The 19,985-nt window shown below is 35.3% G+C and overlaps 1 protein-coding gene across 1 annotated transcript in view; it reads right to left on the bottom strand.

Annotated features, from left to right (window-relative positions):
• Positions 1-19,985, bottom strand: part of LOC150105771 (sister chromatid cohesion protein PDS5 homolog B-like) — a 699,562-nt gene that overhangs the window by 107,036 nt on the left and 572,541 nt on the right. The window contains exon 21 of the mRNA XM_090394553.1: positions 16,227-16,350. Coding sequence (XP_090250679.1) covers positions 16,227-16,350 — 124 coding nt within the window. The remainder of the gene's footprint in view (positions 1-16,226; positions 16,351-19,985) is intronic.

Below are 19,985 nucleotides of genomic sequence, written 5' to 3'. Positions count from 1 at the left end.
GCAGAAATTGGTTGATAGGAGAAAAAGAGGGGATATGATAGAAACATTTAAGTTGTGTAAAGGGTTTTATAGGATAGATCCAGAGGAAATGTTTCAGCAGTTGGCTAGAAGGACCAGAACAAGGGGGTCATCCCTGGAAGGTGAAGAAAGGTGTAGTTAATAGGGGGTGTAAGGACTAGATTTTTTGCTTGGGGAGTTGTGAATGAGTGGAATGGGTTGCCAGAGTCAGTTGTGAGTGATTTGTCTGTTAATGAATTCAAGGAGAGGTATGACATTGTGTGGATAGATTGGGTCTCCTGCAATGAGTCTTCAGACTCCATGTAGGTGCTCGTATAATTATAATAATAATAATAAATGTTTTGAAGCAATTTGGAGAGAAGCTTAAAGCTAATAATAACGTTAAGTAACCGCAGGATTTCTTTTCGGCACAGACTAGTAAATGCTAATACCATGTTCCAACATAAAGATGTGCACAAATTCACATGGAGAGAAGACACAAGAAATAAGGAAACCTTCATTAACTAATGTTATTGTTAACAGTGATATGCTGGTTCAAGTCGCAAGAGTACACAGAGGATTTAATATAGGAACTGATAATTTAGTTTTGAGCAGAATAAAAATGAATTTCATACTGGGAAAAAAAAATGTATAAAGGCTTCAAAATGAATTAAGTGGGCAATTATCAGAGGTAAACTATATAGACCAAAATATACAAATGTGATTCAAGAAAAAAACGAAAAAGTCTGAAAATAAGAAGCTTCTCAGTAGTTGACTGAAGAAAACATTGATTGATTCAGCGAGTGATATATTAATTATATCTTTATTAAATGAAGAAAAAAAATCACAAAAAATTGCTCTCATTGGTTTTAATCAGTGTGAGCAATGAGCTTGCATTTCCTTAGAAAGTTTTTGTATGTCCGGTTTGTAACTAGTCGTTTTTAATTTAAGGCACGATTCCAAGTTGGCATCAGTAATTTGGTTCCTCAATTTACATTTAATGAAATTCATGTTAAAAACGATTGCTCACATAAATATGTAGACCTGAAGATACTGAGAACACCAAATGCAAATTTTTTCAACTCATGATACGAGTCCAGAAGACTATTCCAAGTATTGAAATCATTGAGTCTGCCTTCTGTAGTTCTTTGATAGCAGTCTGCTTGTGCTGTGAAATCAGATTGCATTTTTCTTTTTCCAGTTCTTCTATTTCAGTACCAAGATGTACAAATTTTGAGCTCCATAAGTCTTTGCTTGTCAAGTCCAGCAATTGTATTTCAAAATTAGCTATGTGAATATCAAATGGAGAAAAATTTAATTCCTTCAAATTGGCATTGAGAGGATTTGTAATAAAAGCTAGAGTCACTTTATTATTTCTGAATTCTTCCTGAAAACTTTGAAGAAAAGATTCTCTCATGTTTAAAACTGCTGTCTTGAAATAATCTTTGTTAATGAGAGCATTGTTTTCTTGGCGATATTGAGACAAGTTTGGAAAATGAACTAAAGTTCCCCTGTCTAAATCTTCAGCGAACAGAATCAATTTCTTTTCAAATGAAATAACTTCCTCTAGCATTGAAAAAGCAGTATTTCCACTGCCTTGTAATTTATGATTGAGCTGATTCAGTTGTGATGTAACATCCACCATAAAGTACAATTTTTGCAACCACTGATCTTCTGTTAATTCTGGATATTGAACATCCTTGTTGTCGAGGAATAGTTTGATTTCATTTATGCAAGATGCAAAATGCTTTAACATGTCGCCTCTGGAAAGTCATCGAGCCCTGTTGTACTGGAGAAGATCTGAATACTAGCTCTCCATTTCACTTAGCAACTCTTTAAATTGTCGATGGTTAAGTCCCCTTGCTACAATGGCGTTGGTAATCTTAATTACCAATTCCATAATTTTACCAATTTCTTCTGTAAATGTTTGTGCACAATGTGCTTCCTGGTGGAGTATACAATGGAAAGTAATCACTTCATATTTAATTTTTCTTTTTAAAATTGAAACAAAACCCTTTTTCGCTCCCATCATACCTTTTTGCACCATCGGCTGCAATTGACACAATTTTATTGAGTGGGATATGATTTTTTTCCATGCATTCAAGGACGGCATTTGCTATGTCCTCTCCACGCATTTGGCCCTTGAGTGGCAATAATCCCAGAAGTTCTTCTCTTGGATCCTCAGATAATACATACCGCATAGAAACTTGGGCTGTGTCCTTGATATCGCAAGACTCATCTACCGCAATTGATAAAGTTGAAGCTAATTTCATGTCTTCGACTTGTTGGTTAGTCACATTTGAGGACATTGTGACTGTCCTATCTGCTACTGTTTTGGCAGATAACGGTATGCTTTTTAATTTTATTTAAAATCTCTGCTTTGTTTTTGAAATCCTGAAAAAGTTCTTCAGATGCATTAACTAAACAACATTTTATGTATTCACCATCTGTGAATGGTTTTCCTCTCTTAGCGATCTCCTGACTCGCTATGAAGCTTGCAATATTAACATCATTGGCAGACTCTCTCCAATAATTAAATACAGAATTTGATTTTTCATCATTTTTCTGAAGTTCTTCAACTGCTCTCTTTCTCGTGTCACTGACAGGATATTTTCTGGCAAATGTGGCATGTTTTGTCGTAAAGTGTCTCTCCAAATTTGACTTTTTGTTGTGCACCAGTTTTTCTTGGCAAATAAGACAGGTTGGAAGGCCATCTGAGTTTGAGATGAACACGAAAGATTCAGTCCATTCAGTTTTAAAGCCACGATGCTCACCTGTTGTTTTTTTATTAGTTTTTTTCTTTGTAGCCATGTTGAAAAGCACCCTAAACAATATATTTTATTTAATACGTTATATAAATACATTATATAAAAAGAAAATAAAAAGAACTAAATGATTATTCAAAATAATAAATGACAATAATTCGAAAATATAATAAAAATAAATCTCACCAGTAACACGTTTTATTGTAACAGTTGCCCGTGAAATAAAACACAGCGCGGCAAATCGCGACCATGATAAATATAATAAAACCAATATTATATATGTATACAGCAATCCCTCGATTAGTGCGCCTAATGCGTTCTTTAAAATAGGCGCATTAATCGAAAACACACCAATTGAGTATAATAACTATGGAAAAAAAGTATAATTCGTTCCTCAAATGTCTTTTTTTACCCTTGATTTTTTTATAAAAGAATTAGGGTAAGGCCTAGTTAAAGGAAAACTATGAGGCTGAAAGACAATAAAACATATTCAAAATATAAATCTATTATTCTGGCGGGCATTCTGTTTCTTTTTTTCCAAACAACTGTCTCTTCTGCAAATTTTCCTGCTTTACTTTTCACAAGGGCCATTCTCTAAGCATTGCTACTTAAAAGTTTTGTTGCACGAAAATATTTTAAATTTGTTTCTGTGAAATCTCTTTGGGCTTGTCAGTGATTAAATTCACTTCATATTCTTCAGGATCTTCCTGCTGTAAATCTAAATTTAGCAGGTCGGAATCACTGTTTCTCAGAATGAGATTTAATTAACTTAGATTCATTTGAAAAGCCTCTAAAATCATTTGTACAATGTGGAAGAATGTGCTTCCAAATGGATCGCGTATTTGCTAGCAGCAATTTCATTCGACTTAGTGACTTTATAAGCAGGCTGAGATTTCTCTGATTTGGCCAGAAAATTCTTGGAAGGCATTAGCTTCTAAAAAGAAGGCCAGTTTTATCGACATTAAATATTTGTTGGTCATAATAGCCCTCTTCTAATACAATTTTCTTCAAATCTCTGGATAATTTGCGGCCACCTCCTTATCGACACTTACAGCTTCGCCTGTGATTAGAACATTATGTATGCTATTTCTCAAACCACCCAGCACTAATGTGGAATTCTTCTTTTCCATCATTGATAGCCCTTTCTTTCAAGGAGACAATGCTTTTGATTTAATAAAGACTAAAGTTACCTCTTAGCAGGATCCATTTTTGGTTACAATCTTCGATCTATGTAGAAAGAAGTCTCTCCAATTCAATCATTATGATACTTTGATTTTGAGTGCATGCATAGTGAACTTGAAGCAGCGTTACTTTTCTCTTTGTATTGCCCAGGGAATGGAAAGAAGGTAAGATAGTGCCATTGCATAAGGGTGGTAACAGACTGGAAGTGTCTAATTATAGGCCAGTCTATAATAAATTTAGCTTCATCCTTTATCCAAGTGTGTGCAAACAAAGTTTGCGCCTGAAAGAATCTTCAGGACTCAGGTAAAGTGGTACAACACCGGGCGACTCCTTGCAAAGGTGGAGCAAGATACCAACACTCCTATCTCAGTATCTCCCATAATGCAAAACACATCCCTTGCGGATATGTATAATGTTATGCATTAAGGGAAGGGCCACTACCCAGACTAGTTTCGACCTTTATTGAGGTCTCTTCAGTGGGAGCCAGGCTCAAGTGGAGATACCAAGGCAGAAGCATTAGCAAGGTCATCTCCTCCTATAGGAGCTGCCAAACGGTGTGCCACCTTTTTATTAAATCACTCTGGATTATTCCCTTAAATTACTCCCTTAATGCATAACATTATACATATCCGCAAGGAGATGTGTTTTGCATTATGGGAGATTCTTTCAGGCGCAAACTTTGTTTGCACACACTTTGATAAAGGATTAAACTAAATTTATTATAGTCTGACCAGGTGAAAAATAAACTTTCAACATCAACATAGGCCAGTCTGTGTGTTATCAGTAGTTGTTAAGATCTTGGAGAAAGTGGTGAGGGACCATATACAGCATTGGGCAGATGAGGAAAATGTTATCTGTGAGAGTCAACATGGATTTGTGAAAGGGTGCTCTTGTTTTAGCAATATGCTAGCCTTTTATAATAAAGTTACAAGAAAATTAGATGAGGGAAAGGCATATACTGCAATTTTCGTAGGCTTCGCGAAGGCATTTGACATGGTGCTACATGATAAGCTGACATTTAAGTTGCATCTGACAATGCAACTTAAATGCGAAGGCAGTTGCAGCTGACCAATCTGACATCCATGGGTCTGGATGTCAGATTGGTCAACTGGATTCAGGATTGGCTGTCTGATAGGTATCAGCGAGTTGTGTATGGTGGAGCAGTTTCAAGGAGGCAGAGGGTTACAAGCGGGGTCCCACAGGGCTCAGTACTAAGATCTATATTGTTTAACCTTTATATCAATGACATTGCCAGTGGATTGCAAGAGGATATTCAGTTGTTTGCAGATGATGCGAGGCTGGGAAGGATTATTAGTAATAGTGCAGATGTGGTAGCCCTGCAAGAGAATCTGAATAAGCTAGATAGATAGGCAAACGAATGGGGGTGTCAGTTTAATGCAGCAAAATGTAAGGTTACAGGGTTGACACTGGGGAGTTCTTTCGCTTGGTTGAACAGTGGGAAGGAGTGATGACAAGAGGCCATCCCTGTAAGTTACGAAAGGAAATTGTGAGCAAGAGGGTGAGGAGTGGTTTCTTTGCGTGGAGGGTAGTTGGACCGTGGAATGCATTGCCTGACGGAGTGGTGAGAGCAAGAACGGTCAATGAGTTTAAGGAGTGGTATGATAGACTTTGTGTTTCTTAAGGGGGAACCTCCCCTCGATGAATCTTGACAGACTTTATGTTCTTAGGAAGGACCTCCCACGATGAGTCTTTTGACTCCATGGAGGTCTGAATAATAATAATAATAATAATAAAATTCAGCAGCTTTGTTTAAAATTGCTCTTATAGTTGATTCACCCATTTTTGTGTTCTTGTCTTATCTTTGCTCTGCACTCGCCTTGTTCACTTTCTTTATTATTTCAAGTTTTTCTTCCAATGAGATTAGTTTTCAAATCATTTTCCCACTTTCACTTTTTTTGCTCACTAATTCTTTTACTCATGATGAAAGGTTGGGAAAATACTTTTGTAAAGAATTGCAAAGGAGGTACGAGATATAATCAGGAAAATGCTATGTAATTAGCAGATGACATAAATTTTGATGGTAAAAATTTGGAACATAGAGCACATGGCAGTATGCCATTAAAAATAACTTTGTAAAATGTTTAAATCAGTAACTAAATTATTTCATTCTGGTGAGCGATTTTTTAAAATAATCAGCCATAAAAAATGTACATATAGAAAATTTTTAAAATCTGTAACATTTATTTTTAAGAAGCATATAGGCCCACTAATCGAATTTTAGATGCGTACTAAACGAATTTCGGTATCGAAATTCACTAATTCGCACTAATCGGGGGATTACTTACTTACTGTATGTATATATATATATATATCAGTGGCGTCGCATGCTCATTTTGGTTGGGTGTGCTGTCATGTGGATATGCAACCCACGCTACAAATTTCACGTTAATTTGTTCGTATGCATGGGCATGCATGCAATTTTCCACACCGGGGAAGCTTGGTGACAAATAATTACATCGATAGACATCTTTTAGCTTTTTTTGATGTAATTGTTTGTTAATGTAAACTATAAATATATTGTTGTTATTTGGCATCGATTTTAATGATCTTTAATTCTTGGGGGGGAAAAAAAGGTATTCAGAATTAATAGATTTCAGCACAATTTCATATATAAAAAAATTGACTGGCATATTTTATTCAAAAGCAACTAATTAATTAATCCTAAATTAAATTATTTCAGTTTAAAAGCCACAAAAAAATCATAAATCTAACAAATAAAATAATATTAAATTACATTAATTACACTTACCTTTTAAAAATGTATTTTTTTGTCAAAGTTCATCATCATCATCATCAAATTCCTGCTATGTACCCTCAAGGGGGTGTACAGGATATGATAATACTACATGAAAAATTTACATCATTACTAACTTCCTATCTACAATTTTCCTCCAAATCAGTCTGTTACTTGTCAAGACTCCAACATTATCAGATCTTATATTTCTATCGTCTAAGGCACTTTGTACCATATCAATCCACCTATATCTCGGTCTTCCTCTGGGTCATTTTGCTGCCAACCTGGCATAGAACACTTGTTTTGCTAATCTTTCCTCGCCCATTCTGTTTAAGTGACCATACCACCTGAGATTAGCTCTGCTAATGCATTCCTGGATGCTGACAATGTCAAGTACTTTCCTAATATCCTCGTTTTTAATATGATATTGCCATTGATGCCATATGTTCACGCCTATAATCTTTCTCAGGACTCTCATATCTGTGGTTTCTAGTCTTTGGTCAAGTGTTTTACTTCTGACCCATCTCTCAGATCCATAAGTTAAAACTGGTTTGAACACTGTCTTGTATACAGCTAATTTAGTGTTCCGACTAATTTCTCTCTTATTCCATATGAATTTATTCAATTGACTTCCTACCATACCAGCTTTGCTGATTCTGTTGTCTATGTCTATATTTAATTTACCATCTTCAGTAAAAATCATGCCTATGTAGCTGAAATGTTTTACTTGTTCCACAGGTTCTCCATTCACAACACAGTCGACATTTTCAATGATTCTACCTATTTTCATTGTCTTTGTCTTTTTATTGCTGACCTTCATACCATATCTATTACAACAGCTATTCAATTTAGTCAGAGAATCTTGCAGACTTGTAGTGGATTTATTTAGAAGTATAACATCATCCGCATAAAGCAAAGAGCTGACATTAACATCTCCAATTTTGATATCATGTTTAATACCACTTTCCTTCATAATGTGATCCATATAGATAATGAATAACAGAGGGGATAATGTACATCCTTGTCTCACACCAGATTTAACATTAAACCATCTTCCTGTACTTCCTTCAATTCTAACTGCTGACTTACAACTCAAATAAAGACTAAGTATTGCTTGATATAATGCCCCATTGACACCACATAACTGCAGCGTATTGAATAGCTTCTCTCTTGGCACCTTGTCATATGCCTTTTCTAAATCGACAAAACTTAAATATACAGATCTTTGTTATATTCCCATGCTTTCTCGACTATTTGTCGTAAAGTGAAGATCTGATCCTGACAGCCTCTATTTGGCCTGAATCCAGCTTGTTCTTCACCAAGCGTTTCTTCCACAATTCTTCGTTTGTTTCACTATATTACAATTCACACTTCACTCTGTAACGCACACACAAGACAAACTAACAGGTCATTCTCCACAAATCAGAAAAAGATGAACCAAAAAACAAAAAAGAGGAATGTGTTTTATTGCTGCAATAAAACAGCATGTCTTGCAGACTACTCAAAGAAAAAGAAACAGGCATAGCGCATCAGTGCTCATCTTAATTGGTCCAATGCAATTAATTGCAGGATAACTCTGAATACTTCTGCGTAAAGTCGGGGAACAATCTGTTTTAGGATTTATTAGAAAACAAGAATGAAGGAGAATGCTATATTTGATTGGTATATTTGAAATACTGAAAGATGAAAATATGTGAACCATCATTTATAAGACATGTAAGAATAGGAAAAAATAAGTGCGAGTAGAAACACTTTCATTAATGGTAAAGGGATAATTAATAATTATCATTTGTGATATGTGTGTCCTATAATTTGCTGGGTAGAGCGAATAGCACAATCCTATAAATTCTAAACATGAATAAGTGAATTTATGATGGCATAATTAAAAAAAAAAGCTTATTAAGAGAGAGAGAGAGAGTACTGCAGGAATAAATATGGTTTGATGGAGCAGCAAATCATCTCGTAAAATTTGTTGCACATGTTATGTGTATTTCGCTGTGTTTTCCAAGAAATTTCTTTTGTTTATTGAGACTCAGTATACATAGCATCCGATCATTATCCGGAATTATTAATTAACACAAAATATTAATACAAAATAAACTGCAGAATTTTATTGAGACAATTTTAAAAATTAACATAGAATTTCATAAAAATAAACTCATAATTTGACATACACATTGTCGTATACAAATCAATATCAACCTATTATCAATTTATTAATATCAATATATCAATTTATTAATGAGATTTTTGCTGTTGTTCATTAGATCCCAAATACTTTATATCAGGTTCATATTTTGTCACTTTTAGTAATATGCACACGGAACAAGATTCATCAGTCATTCTATTTCTTAAACTGTCTTTTATAAAATTCATTTCGAAAATAATGACTCAAGCATATGTAGAGGAGAAAATTAATTATGGCATAATCATAAAGAGTATTAATACACTTATGTATATGGTGTGGCATGTTGACAAATATAAAAGTACGCATTTAATTAGTTATCAATCATAGGACTAATGTTACAATATTGTAGTTTTCTCAGGCCAACATCATTAAATTAACTTGTGGTAAGTTAATCATTGACATATCCCATTCTGATCACCAAAAGTTTATAATATTATTTAGTATAAAATTATTGATTATTGTATTATTAAATTGGTTTTAATGATGTTGGCTTGAAAGAAAAAAAAAACTGTAGTGAGAAAAATATTTATGCATTGTAACTGACCATAGAAGTCAGGGGAGCAGGATTTTGACTTGTCGGCGAATGCTTACCATCGAATATGACTTGCCCTCGCGTATAACTGGCACCCCTGATTTCACTTTACGAAGTTAAAAAGGTTTTGTATATATACCTCCCACACAAAAAACAACACGCCCCCCCCCCCCTCAACAACCATTATATATTGTAGATGCAAGAAAAAAAATAGTTTTATTGTATCCCTGAATAAGGTACAGAGGCTTTTGCAGTACAGCTGGAATAAAAACGGCGCTAACTAATGAATCACATGTACCCTTTCACAGAAACTACCTTGTATAGGCAAGCAAAACCATACAGCACTGGAAACGGTGTCTAATTAAAATTATTGTCCAGTTTTTCAATTACATGAAATAAGTGTTTGTTTGACTGCATTTGAAATTCTCAATGTCATTATGACAGATCACAAAGGCTCATCATCATCATCATCAAATTCCTGTCATGTACCCTCAAGGGGTGTACAGGATATGACAGTACTACATGAAAAAATTACATCATTACTAACTTCCTATCTACAATTTTCCTCCAAATCAGTATGTTACTTGTCAAGACTCCAACATTATCAGATCTTATATTTCTATCATCTAAGGCACTTTGTACCGTATCAATCCAGCTATATCTTGGTCTTCCTCTGGGTCGTTTTCCTGCCAACCTGGCAGAGAACACTTGTTTTGCTAATCTTTCCTCTCCCATTCTATTTAAGTGACCATACCATCTGAGATTAGCTCTGCTAATGCATTCCTGGATGCTGACAATGTCAAGTTCTTTCCTAATATCCTCATTTTTAATATGATATTGCCATTGATGCCATCTGTTCACGCCTCTAATCTTTCTCAGGACTCTCATATCTGCGGTCTCTAGTCTTTGGTTAAGTGTTTTACTTCTGACCCAGCTCTCAGATCCATAAGTTAAAATTGGTTTGAACACAGTCTTGTATACAGCTAATTTAGTGTTCCGACTAATTTCTCTCTTATTCCATATGAATTTATTCAATTGACTTCCCACGATACCAGCTTTGCTGATTCTGTTGTCTATTTCTATATTTAGTTTACCATCTTCAGTAAAAATTGTGCTTAAGTAGCTGAAATGTTTTACTTGTTCCACAGGTTCTCCATTCACAACACAGTTGACATTTTCAATGATTCTGCCTATTTTCACTGTCTTTGTCTTTTTATTGCTGACCTTCATACCATATCTATTACAACAGCTATTCAATTTAGTCAGAGCATCTTGCAGACTTGTAGCGGATTTATTTAGAAGTATAACATCATCCGCATAAAGCAAAGAGCTGACATTAACATCTCCAATTTTGATATCAGGTTTAATACCACATTCCTTCATAATGTGATCCATATAGATAATGAATAACAGAGGGGATAATGTACATCCTTGTCTCACACCAGATTTAACATTAAACCATCTTCCTGTACTTCCTTCAATTCTAACTGCTGACTCACAACTCAAATAAAGACTAAGTATTGCTTGATATAATGCCCCATTGACACCATATAACTGCAGCGTATTGAATAGCTTCTCTCTTGGCACCTTGTCATATGCCTTTTCCAAATCGACAAAACTTAAATACAGATCTTTGTTATATTCCCATGCTTTCTCGACTATTTGTCGTAAAGTGAAGATCTGATCTTGACAGCCTCTATTTGGCCTGAATCCAGCTTGTTCTTCACCAAGCTTTTCTTCCACAATTCTTCTCAACCGTTTCTCAAGTATACTTGCATAGATCTTGCCAGGAACACTCAGTAGGGAAATACCTCTGTAATTCTCACATTCAGTCTTATTTCCCTTTTTATATATGGGTACTATGAGAGCTTTACTCCAATCATCGGGAATTCGTCCCTCTGTCCAGGCTTTCTGAACTATGCAGTGCAGCCACTGTAAGACTCTTATACCACCATACTTCAGCATTTCTGGTCGAATATCATCTACTCCTGCTGCCTTTCCACATTTCAAGCCTTTGATGGCTTTTTCTACTTCAAGTATGGATATGTATTCCTGACTGCATGCCTGGTCAGTGTTTTTTACCACTGTGCTGTCATCACTGCTTGTTTCATTTAGCAGTTTTTCAAAGTAATTACTCCATACTTCAAGGATATCTTTTTCTCCTGTTTTCATTTCACCTTTATCATCTCTAATTCCTTTTACAGCACACTTTCCTCCATTCCTAAGCTTCTTCAACAACCTCCAGAATATTTTGCCACCTTCTTGATATTTATTTTCTATATTCTTGCCAAAGTCCTCCCATGACTTTTGTTTAGCCAGTTTTACACACTGTTTAGCTTTCTTACATTTGTCTCTGTATTCTGTAAGAGTAAAAGCTGACTTATTTGCCAGGAACTTTTGATATGCTTTCTTCTTTTCCTTCACTGCCTCTTTAACTTCCTGTGTCCACCAGGGAGTTCTGATTTTTTTATCCTTGCACACAACCTCACCACATGCCTCTCTGGCAGAATCAATCAATGTTTCCTTCAGAGTTTGCCACTGAATCTCCAAGGTTTGATTCCTGTTCTCAAACCCTTTCATTTTCTTTTCAATAATATTTCTGTATTTTAGTCTACAGTTCACATCTGAGAGCTGCTCAACTTTTATTCGCTTTAAAACTTTCTTACATGTTTCTTAAGTATAAAGAGCTAATAAGCTTCATTTCGGCAACAAAAACATTATTTAAATTAAGGGGATATTAAATCCCACATTGTTTTAAAACCGAATAAGAAACTCAAAGATTGGAATCAGAGAGTTTCTTGCCGAATATATTTTTTCAAAGTAATTACTCCATACTTCAAGGATATCTTTTTCTCCTGTTTTCATTTCACCTTTATCATCTCTAATTCCTTTTACAGCACACTTTCCCAAATTTATTATACTATATTCGGCAAGAAACTCTCTGATTCCAATCTTTGAGTTTCTTATTCGGTTTTAAAACAATGTGGGATTTAATATCCCCTTAATTTAAATAATTTCTTACATGTTATTCTTTTCAATATGAAATTCAATTTTATCCTACTCAAGACTAAATAGTGATCACTTCCAATTTCAAATCCTCTGTACACTCTGGTGTCCTGTACCAGGGAGAAAACATCACTATCATCAATAACATAGTCAATGAGACTTTTCTTATTCCTAGCCTCTTCTCTCCATGTGAATTTGTGCACATTTTTATGTTGGAACATGGTGTTAGTAATAACCAGTCCATGTCCTGAGCAGAAATCCAACAGATATTTGTCATTATTATTAGCTTTGCTCTTTTCTCCAAATTTTCCCAAAATATTTTTGTATGTCTCACAATCATATCCTACTCTACTATTTAGATCCCCAACAAGGACCAACTTTTCCTTTTTCATTGTGTCAGTTGCTTTTTCTAAAGCCTCAAAAAATTCCTCTACTTCTACCTTAGTAGAACCTTCTGTGGGACCATAGGCACAAATAAGTCTCATTGTCCAGTTCCCCATTCTCATATTTGCCCACATTACTCTACTTGAGACTGACTGCCATTCAAGAAGATTAGCCTCGTATTTTGTGTTGAATACTATGGCTACTCCTTCTTTTCCTTGATTGTCATTGCCTGAATATAACATTTTGTGTTTATTGCTCAGAAAGACCTCACCAGTTTTAGTCTTTTTTGTTTCAGTCACCCCTATTATGTCGATCTGGTACTTATCTAATTCCTCAGCTAGCTCCATTTCTTTGCCATTCAGGCTTCTTATGTTGATAGTACCGATCTTTAACTCTGGTGATGTTGAGTTGGGGTTTGTTTTCATATTTGTTCCAGTAGCTGACTTTTCGCTGTTCGCCCTGGTTCCCTGGCGAAAACAACGGGGGCCTTGTTTAACCGGGCGACGCCCCAGCAGGCATGAAATTTTGTCATGTTGTACCATCATTTTTTATTTTGATTTAACCAATAAGAATACAATTTGGTTGGCTAAATCCCAAATTGCCAGCCCATCCTCGTTCGTTCAGTATCAAAGTAGATACCCAACAGGATGCACCACGAGAAGGTGAGGATTGGACATTAGGTCAGAAGCCCTGGTTGGTTCTCCGCATTCCTTTAAAGGCTATGTGGAGGTCTCCTCTCAGTTATACAGCTTTGACCCTTAAGCACCCCATCACAAAGGCTAACTTCAAATAAAATTCTACCACGAATTGAAACATGCCATATAATGCTTGTGCGAGTTCCCCTTCCAGCTCAAATGCAAACAAGGCAATAAAAATCAACCAAGGGTTGAAACTTTGTATGAGTTGAACCTGCTGGTAATGAGAAGTTCTGCCGAAATGATAAATGACACCCCGTCGTGAATGTCTTAAAACTAAGAAATATATAGTGAATGTTGTTATGACAGTTGCAGATGTTATGGAATTTGGTTGAAGAGAATTAGCATTTTAACTCAAAAATTGTTGGTTCCATTTGTCTTTGGGTTGCGTGATATTTTGTTAATACCGCACCAATCAAATTCATGTCTTCATAGCTGCTCTCTCTCTCCTGTAAAACAAAATTTAACTTGTACATATTGTAACAATTAAAAAAAAGTGGAATAATTTATAAGTGTATAAAAGGATATCATATGTACATTGTTGACGGGCCAGCAAAATTCTCGGGCGTGCCACAGGTTCACCACCACTGCCCTATAGCAGTGTTTCTCAACCTATGGTCAGCGGCCCACAGGTAGTCTGCAACGATGAGACAGGTGGTCCACAGGCAGACTTAAATTAACCAAATAAATCTATATATTTTAATTATCCAAACAAAACAAATTAAAATCGAATAAGTAAAAATTATTGAAATAAAATGGATATTTAAAAAAAATAAAAATAGCAGCAGAATGTTCATTCCATGAACATTCTGCCACTATTTTAATTTGTAGCGGCAGAATGATGAGTAATAAAAGAGGGGTGAAATGAACAACAATATGGTTTTATTGCTTTCACCCTCCCTTGCTGTTTTGTCAGATTTGAAGTGAACACTATTATCCACATGACCACATTTCAACCAATTGCTTGTTGTTTATTGATTTTTATTGTTGAAGGTTTTCCTCCTTCAACCAAGGCTCGATATATCTTCAGAAGTGCTAAGTAATACTTGGACAAAGTGTGTTTTGAGTTAACCCCAGTATTTATATATTTTTCGGAAATTGCAAGAGTGAAAGATAAAAGCAAGCAGCCAGTTGAGTTGAAATGCTAACACACACACGTGCGATCACTTATTAGTCACTTTGTTGCACTGTAAATGACCTTAGATGACGAGGCACCCTCAAACCTAATCCTAATTAGTCACTTTGTTTGGCTGCCCTGCCTACCATGTGCTCAACCATCCCCTCCACTCCCTCTGTATAATCTTTAAAAATTTTATAAATTAAACTATGATAGTTTTATTTTCATTTTCAATTTTACTTGAGAGCCACATGTATGTACCTAAAGAGCCGCATGTGGCTCGCAAGCTGCAGTTTGCTGACCCCTGGTCTAGATGATGTGGGGAAGAATTATTGGAAATCTTGAAGAGGGCCAGAGAATTAGTGATATTACCAGAAAGTTTGGAATCTCACATAGCATTGTATCTAGGCTCTGGGCACCATTCCAACCAATGAAACGTGTTCCAGATGTTTGCTAAGAGGTCACCCTCGGTCTACCATGGAGCATGAAGACAGATTTTTGGTTATGACAGCAAAATGTAATAAATGCACCACAGCAAGTCAGCATGCAAGTTAGCTTCATTCAAGCACAGGTATGTGGATATCTTGACAAACTTTGTAGGCCGTCTGTGACAAGTAGGCCTATATACCAGAAGGCCTGGAGTATGTATTTCTTTATCCACAGCTCATTGTAGAGCATGTTTTGATAGTGTTGTATCAATAAAAATTTGGCAAGACACCAATGGGCTAATGTACTCTTTATAGATGAGTATCATTTTAGTCTTTCCTTTGATTCTAGATGACATTTGATCTGACATGAAAGTGATACTGCTTACCATTGCGACAATGTTCTTGAAAATGATAGATACGGTGGTAAGGGGGTTGTGGTGTGGAGAGGCATTATGTTTAATGGATGCACCAACTACAAGTGTTGAAAAAAAGAGACTGTGACTGATGAACAATACTGCAATGAAATTCTTCAATGTCATGTTTGATTGTTCTGTGGTGCTGTAGGTGAAGAATTCATTTTTATGGATGACAATGCCATGCTACACTGTACACAAACAATGGAGATATAATAGTTCTGGAGACTGAGAATATTAATTGAATCAAGTGGCCAGCATGCTCCCCTAGATCTCAACCCCATAGGACACATTTGGGACACAACAGGAAGACACAATGCTGCTTGAAATTCCCTTCCAGAAAACAAATAAGGCCTTGTCCTTGCTTTGAAGTTGGCCAGTTTGCCTAAGAACTCCTGAATAACTTAGTGCTAAACATGGTATGACATTATCAGCGCTGCATTACAGTTTGGGGTGGACATATTCCATATACTGAAATGTGTGTCTGCATAATTTTCTGTAAGCACTTTACATGAATTCCTTAACTACAACTGTGATTTTATGAAATTATAACACATTTTTTGTCTAATATAATTTATTAGTATGTTGGCAATAAATTTATGTTCACATTTGGCTGTAGTCATGAAAACCTTTCATATACAAGTAAACATTTAGTTTGTCCTTAGCCTTTGGACATCAGTGTAATTATTTTAACACAAACACACACACTTATGTTTAAATCATATAAATTCTTCTATATTCTATTGTTTTTAAATGAAACTTACATCAATGACAAAGGCTAAAATTTGAAAATAATCTGATTTAAGAATATCAGCATATGCAGGTTCATAACACAACTTCAGTATGCAAGTAGCTGCTGTTAGTCGAAGCCAGGATTTCTCCATAGGACTTGAAATAAATATAAACAAATAAAATTAATATGTAATATAATTCATATCTAAAATGAAAACTAATATTAGATAAAATGGTGTACAATATGTTGATGCATAGGGTGATTTTGTTCTTTTACTTAGGAGATGGATTACACTTGAATGGACTTAGTTAAGAGCTTGGAGAAACCACCCAGTGAATAGTCAGGGAAAACTGATGTGTGGATGGCTACATGAAAGTGTGAACATATGCATTACATTAGCTTGAAACTGTGATTATAATGATGGAGAGAGAGGAAGAGAGAGAGTTTGGGATGGCAAGGTTAGTTTTGTCAAGAAAGAAATATGTAAACTGTGGAAATATGGTAGAGGATTTGTTTGAAGAATCAACTTCAGCTTCCAATTTTAACTAGTCATGTTTTAAGAATTACCAGGAAGTCTGCTATTAGGCATACATATCTACATTAATGCTAAAAGCGTAAGGAATGAAGAGTAGTTCATACCACTGGCAGACAGGGAGTCTGAAAATTACTATCATCAATGAGACCTGGCTAACAGAAGAGGATTTCCTTATTGGAACAGAATGTGATAGGCACTGGTAGGCATAAACACACATAAAATACTGTGCTCAGATATCATGAAATTTCCAACAGAAACTAGAAACTGTGGAAGGATCCAGAGCAGAGAAACTAAGGCAATATACTTGGAATGTTGATTATAGGGAGAGAATGAGGAAATATAAATTGCAGAGTTTGGTGGATAGGCACTGAAGAGACGAGAAAATAGAGATGTTTCAGTTGGTGAAGAAAAGGGGAGTTTAGAATTATTATATACAATCCCTTTTGTATTATATATATATATATATATATATTTTTTTTTTTTTAAATTAACTTTACATATGAAAGGCTGCAAAACCTATAGCACATAAGTGCCATGTGTGTGTGTGTGTGTGTGCAGGCAAAGGTGAGAACTAGAGGCCATTCCTGGAAGTTGTGTAAGGGTATGATGATGATGATGATGATGGTAGTGCATTGAAGAAGGGAGGGAATATAATTTTTACATGGAGAGTGGTGGATGGAATGCACTGTTGGAATACGTTGTGAATTTAAGGTTAAATATCATAGACATGTTGCTAGCTGAACAAGACCTCTCACAATGAGTCTGTTGACTTCATAAAGATTTTAATAATAATAACAATAATAGTATTTTCTGTGGAACTCTCACATGGAATTATATTAGAAACATTCTGGGTGTCTGATCATAAATTAAATGGTGTACAGAATACTATTTCATGATAATATGAAACAGTGCATTTTCCTATAATATACAACAACAACAAATTTTATTACTATATATTTTTCTGGTCATATCTGACTGAACTATTCGAATGCTGTTTTGTGGAGAAATAGTTTTGAATAGTTAAGTATAAGAATTACACAAAGCACAGTAATCTGATCAATGAGCACATCAACTATCTGATCATATTTGGGAAGTTAATTTGCTGGTTAGTTAACTGAGGATATAGTGAACTACTAATGTATTTTTATATTTAGTTGGCTGTGCTAAGAGTCAAGATATTGGATGAATTAAGTGGTTGGTTAACTGAAGGGTTTGTTATTTGTAGGTTGGATAATTGAGAGATCACTGTAATAAACTGTTTGATCAATGCCATCCATTCTGAATACAGAGACCCACTTAAATCACCTGAGTGTTTGTTCAACTTTCCTTCTTAAAAAACCTAACTAAATTTTAACAGGACTAAGCTAGATTTTTCTACTTAACACTACATAAAATTCATTATGTAATAGCATACTTCTGCAGATGGTTTGCAAACAGTAACTAACTGCATTTTGACAATTACAGAACAAGAAACTTAATAAGCTAGCAGTAGAAAGAAAGTCAACAAAATTCAAGCACGAGGAGCTGCTACGGTTAACAGCTATTAATCTATGTTTTTAATTTTGCATAACTCTTGTGAGCAGGCTCCTAAAACTTAGATATGAGCATGCATTCATTGTACAAAAATATTTCAAAAATTCCTCATGAAACATTATCATAAAGGCCTAATTAGATTCTTTAAAGTCTCCATCTCATTTACCACCCATTAGACATTCACGGCGAAGGATTTAACATGGCACACCATGCCAGCTCGGACGTTGCCCGGTTCAACAAGGTCTGCGTTGCCATTTGGTACCAGCTCCAGGGGTGGCAATGAGAAGTTGGCGACTGGCGCTACCACCATCACTGACAAAAATAATGGAAAAACTGGATCCAGATTCAAACTCCGCAACCATTTAATAACCGGAACTTGGAATATTAGAACTCTACTACAATCAGGTCAACTCAAATTACTACAGCACGAACTAAAAAGATATAAATGGACTGTTATGGGACTTTGTGAAATTCGATGGCCCAAAACAGGAGAGCTAACAACAGATGGACATTTGCTTTTTTTACTCTGGATGTGACTGCAGCGGAAAAGCAGGTGTCAGGTTTTTGATACACAAATCATCACGAAATTCTGTCATGGAATTCAACCATATCAATAGCAGAATTGCTCTAGTCCAACTGAGAGGAAAACCACTCAATATCACCATCATACAGGTCTATGCCCCAACCACAGATCACGAGGACTCCAAAATAGAGGAGTTTTATGGTCAACTTAATGCAACAATCACCAGAGCGAATAGAAAAGACCTTTTGATTGTACAGGGCGATTGGAATGCCAAAATTGGAACAGACATCGACAAGGATTATCTCCCGTTTGTCGGACCGTATGGCTATGTGGAGACAAACGAAAGAGGTTTTGAATTGATCAATTTTACCTCACAAAATGAATTTACCATTACTAATGCTCTATTTCCCCATAAATCTTCCAGAAGATGGACATGGACTTCCCCTGATGATAAAACACATAACCAAATTGACTTTAGCCTTGTAAGCACAAGATTTAAAAACTCCATCAACTTCACAAGAACCAGATCATTTCTTGGAGCCAACATTAGCAGCGACCACAATATGTTCATCGCAACTGTGAATATGAAAATGAGGGAAAGATTACCTACAAAATCAACTCGTAAAAGATATAATATAGAAAAATTAAAAGATCCCCAAATAAATACACTATATAAATACAAATTAAAACAAATTTTTGACACAAGCTTCAAGAAATATAGTAGTATCGAATCTAAAACCAAATATTTCTCACAAAAGATAACTGAGACAGCTGAAGAAATCCTTGGATATAAAAGGAAAATAAATAAACCATGGATAACCAAAAATATTTTTGACCTATGCGACGAAAGAAGATATTTGAAAGTTCATATTAATAGCGGTGATAATAGAGAACAGTATAAAAATATTACTAAGATTATTAAAAAAGAAATCAAATATGCTAGTAACTTATGGATATTGGATGAATGCAAAAATATAGAAGAGGACTTAAATAAAAATAATTCTAAAAGTGCTTTTCAAATTATCAATAAGTTAACCAAACCTTTTACCGCAATTAATTGGAGCATAGAAGATGAAGATCGAACTCCTATCACGGATAACCAGAAAATAGTTGATAGACGGAAATGTTACGCAACCAAACTTTTTCAAAAAGACCCTCAACTGACTGATGATATTTTGGACGGAATTTTGCCAGGAGGT

The sequence above is a fragment of the Typopeltis vanoorti genome, chromosome 6 (assembly GCF_054136105.1).
Source record: "Typopeltis vanoorti isolate ZY-2024b chromosome 6, IOZ_Tvanoo_1.0, whole genome shotgun sequence".
Lineage (NCBI taxonomy): Eukaryota > Metazoa > Arthropoda > Arachnida > Uropygi > Thelyphonidae > Typopeltis > Typopeltis vanoorti.
Note: the sequence above shows the minus strand (reverse complement) of the source record. Positions and strands in the feature narration are given on the sequence as shown.